The sequence below is a fragment of the Fopius arisanus genome, unplaced genomic scaffold, assembly GCF_000806365.1.
Source record: "Fopius arisanus strain USDA-PBARC FA_bdor unplaced genomic scaffold, ASM80636v1 scaffold00083, whole genome shotgun sequence".
Classification (NCBI taxonomy): Eukaryota; Metazoa; Arthropoda; class Insecta; order Hymenoptera; family Braconidae; genus Fopius; species Fopius arisanus.
Window position 1 is genome coordinate 243,690 of NW_011887822.1, and position 3,443 is coordinate 247,132.

General features: G+C 32.5%; 1 protein-coding gene across 1 annotated transcript; it reads left to right on the plus strand.

Moving 5' to 3' along the window:
* Positions 1-6: 6 nt before the first annotated feature.
* On the plus strand, positions 7-3,408 carry QIL1 (MICOS complex subunit MIC13 homolog QIL1). The gene is made up of 3 exons (XM_011311141.1): positions 7-78; positions 1,986-2,201; positions 3,060-3,408. The coding sequence occupies exons 2-3, from the start codon at positions 1,986-1,988 to the stop codon at positions 3,225-3,227; spliced, it is 384 nt and encodes a 127-aa protein (XP_011309443.1). The 5' UTR covers positions 7-78; the 3' UTR covers positions 3,228-3,408.
* The last annotated feature ends 35 nt before the right edge of the window (positions 3,409-3,443 follow it).

The window sequence follows — 3,443 nt, forward strand, 5'->3', positions numbered from 1 at the left end:
TACGCTTACAATTCACCACGTCCTGTCACCGTGAGAGTCTGCACCAGAAAGGCGTACGAAACTACATGTCCTACCAAAGTAATTTTATATTCAAATAATTGAACTCTAGGGAAAAAATTACATCGAAAATCAATGGGCATTTCAAAATTTCTACTCGATTCAATTAGTCTTAAAAAAAGATCCTGTTGACCTTGAAAACCAGTGAGATATCGAAATAATTGGAATCATTGAAGGCATTTGGAAGGATTTCATGATTTCATGATTTCATGATTTAGACTGATTTAAAATGATTTAAATAATTTCAACAATTCCAGGGTTTCAACATTTTTTGTGATTAATTTATTAAATGAAATCTTCCAAAATTATTATTAAAATTATATCCACAGTTATTAATTTATAATAATTGATAATTGTAAAAATTTCAGTTTTTTTTAATTAAAATTTAAATCGTAGTTTCCGGTGTAGGATATCCAGAATCCCATCTATCAGGTTTTCCTTATTATATTTGATATAAAATTATTTATCAAAAATCATTCAATTAATTTAATAATTTATTAAATTAATTAAGCATTTGCACTGAATTCTGGGCTAATGCGGGGAATTTATATCGATCTTTAAAAGCACTTGGCGTTACCTAGATTTCACGACGGAACGTAAATGAATTTTGCACGCAAAAAGCATTACTGTAATGAAATTGTAAAAATTTGAATATTTTTAAATATTTAGGGTCGCCCCTGTGAACTGAAACCGCGCAATGAGTTTTTTTTTATCTTAAAAAATTCAGATTATTCCCCTAGATTAATCTATCCACCTGCAAAAACGTTGGAATTTTTTTTCTGATTATCAATATCAATAAACATTTACATAATAAATAGAAATTAAATTCGTGATATAAATGGATGTAAATGTTTATACGATTTTAATTAGTTGTGATGTGATTTAAATTCGTGGATTTGGTAAATTTTTGTGAATAAAATCGGGGAAGAGTTTTCAGTTGGAAATGTTTTTACTGGTGTCATCTCAAAATATTTAACGACCTGACACTCAATTCGTCGCACTGTCCAGTTGAAACTAGAAGTGGTCTCGGAGGGATTCAGTCGTCATCCTCTTGTCCCACGTCGTCACTCCGTTGTGAGAGGGACGACAGATGTGCAGCTGTAATTCGTGAATGTACACTGGGAATTCAGGATGATTCACTATATCCTCATTCGGAATTAGTTCCCTCGGTGTGATGTTATCAATAATGCGTCGATGCTTCCTATAACAGCCCTCCAATTCCCATCGAACACTCGATATTAATTTCAACGGGCATAATTAAAATTCCATCAGTGTCAAAGATTCTAATTCATCACGAATTTAATTACTATTTTATTATCCCCACTATCTCAATAACGATCAAGATATGGTTATGGTTTCTGTAATAATTTGTTCGTTATTTGAAATAATAATGGGATTGTTATTATTTTATTTCACTTGTGAGAATAATTGCTTAATTAAGAGGAAGTTAATTAACAACTAACTGATGAATTATATGACTAACTATTTTTTTTATTACAATATGAGTACATGGTGGTAAGAATTTGGAGAATTTTTGAGAAATTGTTTTAAAAGTGAGTAATGAAATTAATTAATAGTCGCAGATTTCAATATTTCTGATTGCGAGTGCTAACTATTGAATTGAATAAATTTGTTTATAACAACTGATTGCAATTTTGAGTTCAATTATAACGTTATTTTAATATTTGAATTTAGTATTCGGTTAAATATGTCTGAGGATGCATTTAATTTATAAATATATTTTTGATGGCAAAAAAACAGTCACCACATTTTACTGAATTTTTCTCTCAGTGTAACTATTAATTCAATAAAAGGAGTTGATAGGATAATCCTCCAATTAAGTAGAATGTCATATTCACTTGCCGCATTTCCATTTTTAATTCTCTCTCAGTGATGACCCCACAATTAACTTTTAATTGACTTTGCAGATGTCAAGCTGCTCGCCGACACTAGCGGAGGAGAATCGCCCTTCAAAGTTGGTCGCCGGTGCTAAACTTGTGATGAAAGGTTCGATAGTAGCGGGCCTCATCTACTGGACGTCCGTGGAGGGGATGTGGGGGGATTCCCGTCAGACTGAGAATCTCTACTACAGGGTGATGGCCACTATCGCTCCAAACCTGCCGGACATACCCGGGATGGAGCAAGTAATTACAAATGGCGAAAATTGAATAGTAAAAATTGTCACGTCCACAGGATTTTCTGCCTTGGCATAGTAATAGGATAAAAAAAAAATAATAATAGTTATCCCTCTTATACAGAAGCTGAAACAAAACTATAACATGTAGTGGTGTCCTTCACGATATTTGACATAGTAACAAGTACAAGGTCAAATGAGAAAGCTTACTATGTCACATTTTAATAGTTACTATGTGCCACATTATTATGATTACTATATGTTACATAGTAGTATTATTACGTCCTGTAGTAATGAAGATTCATAGTTTTATTTCGCATGTTCACATAATAGTGACTACTATGCCAACATGAAAATTAGCGCAGTTCACTATTAATATACGAACACGATAGTACCACGGGAACATGACAATGGTTATCATCTCATTATGGTAATAGTTACAGCGTACCATAGTGATAACTATGCCCGTGTTTACTATGTCAACAATTTAATAGGTTTCGTATCAAGATAGAAATTAGTTACTATGTCAAAACGGAAGGTATACAAGAAGGTATTACTATGCCAATTGTTACTATTTCAGCAAAGTAATATTCACTATTGAATTCTCCTCGTGTATTCACTGATAGAATCTGAATGATTCCGTTAATACTAAATTGTGAATTAAATAGATCATTTCGTTTTTATCCGTTTAGATCGAATACAAAGTCGTTGTGGAATGAACAATTAATTATGTTGACGTAAACGAGTCTGCGGTAATAGTTATCGACTCTCGTTTGCATTAACCCAATTCTTCTATCAGTTCTCAAATGATCGGGCAATCATCCCTCGGGGAATTAACTGGATAATGAAATTTATTTTCATGATGAAGCTGCCGCGCATTGATAAAATGATCCATGGTATTTTTGAGGGATACAATCATGCTGTTGTGGCGCTCATGCATGTTTTAATTACTGTACCCACGGTGATATCACAAAAAATGGGAGAGATATTGTGCCCGGAGAGCAGGGAGATCGAGGATGATGAGACGACGAAATAAATTGAGGAAAAAATTGGTTTTGCCTTTTTATGGGTGATGTTAAAAAATTATTTCAACACTGAATGTTTATACCGAGGGGAAAATTAATTTTTCTACCGGTTTATCTCGTATGTAAAATTAGATTTCTTATAAAGAATAATTATTATAATGTTTTTCTTTTAATACTTTTTCTTTGATAGATCTGTGGAAATTCTCGTGGAGTTAATTTTGTTTTTT

Coding starts and splice junctions, on each gene's coding strand:
- QIL1 (XM_011311141.1), top strand. CDS start 1,986: ATGTCAAGCTGCTCGCCGACACTAGCGGAGGAGAATCGCCCTTCAAAG. Junction 2,202..3,059: donor ACATACCCGGGATGGAGCAA/GTAATTACAAAT, acceptor TTCATGATGAAG/CTGCCGCGCATTGATAAAAT.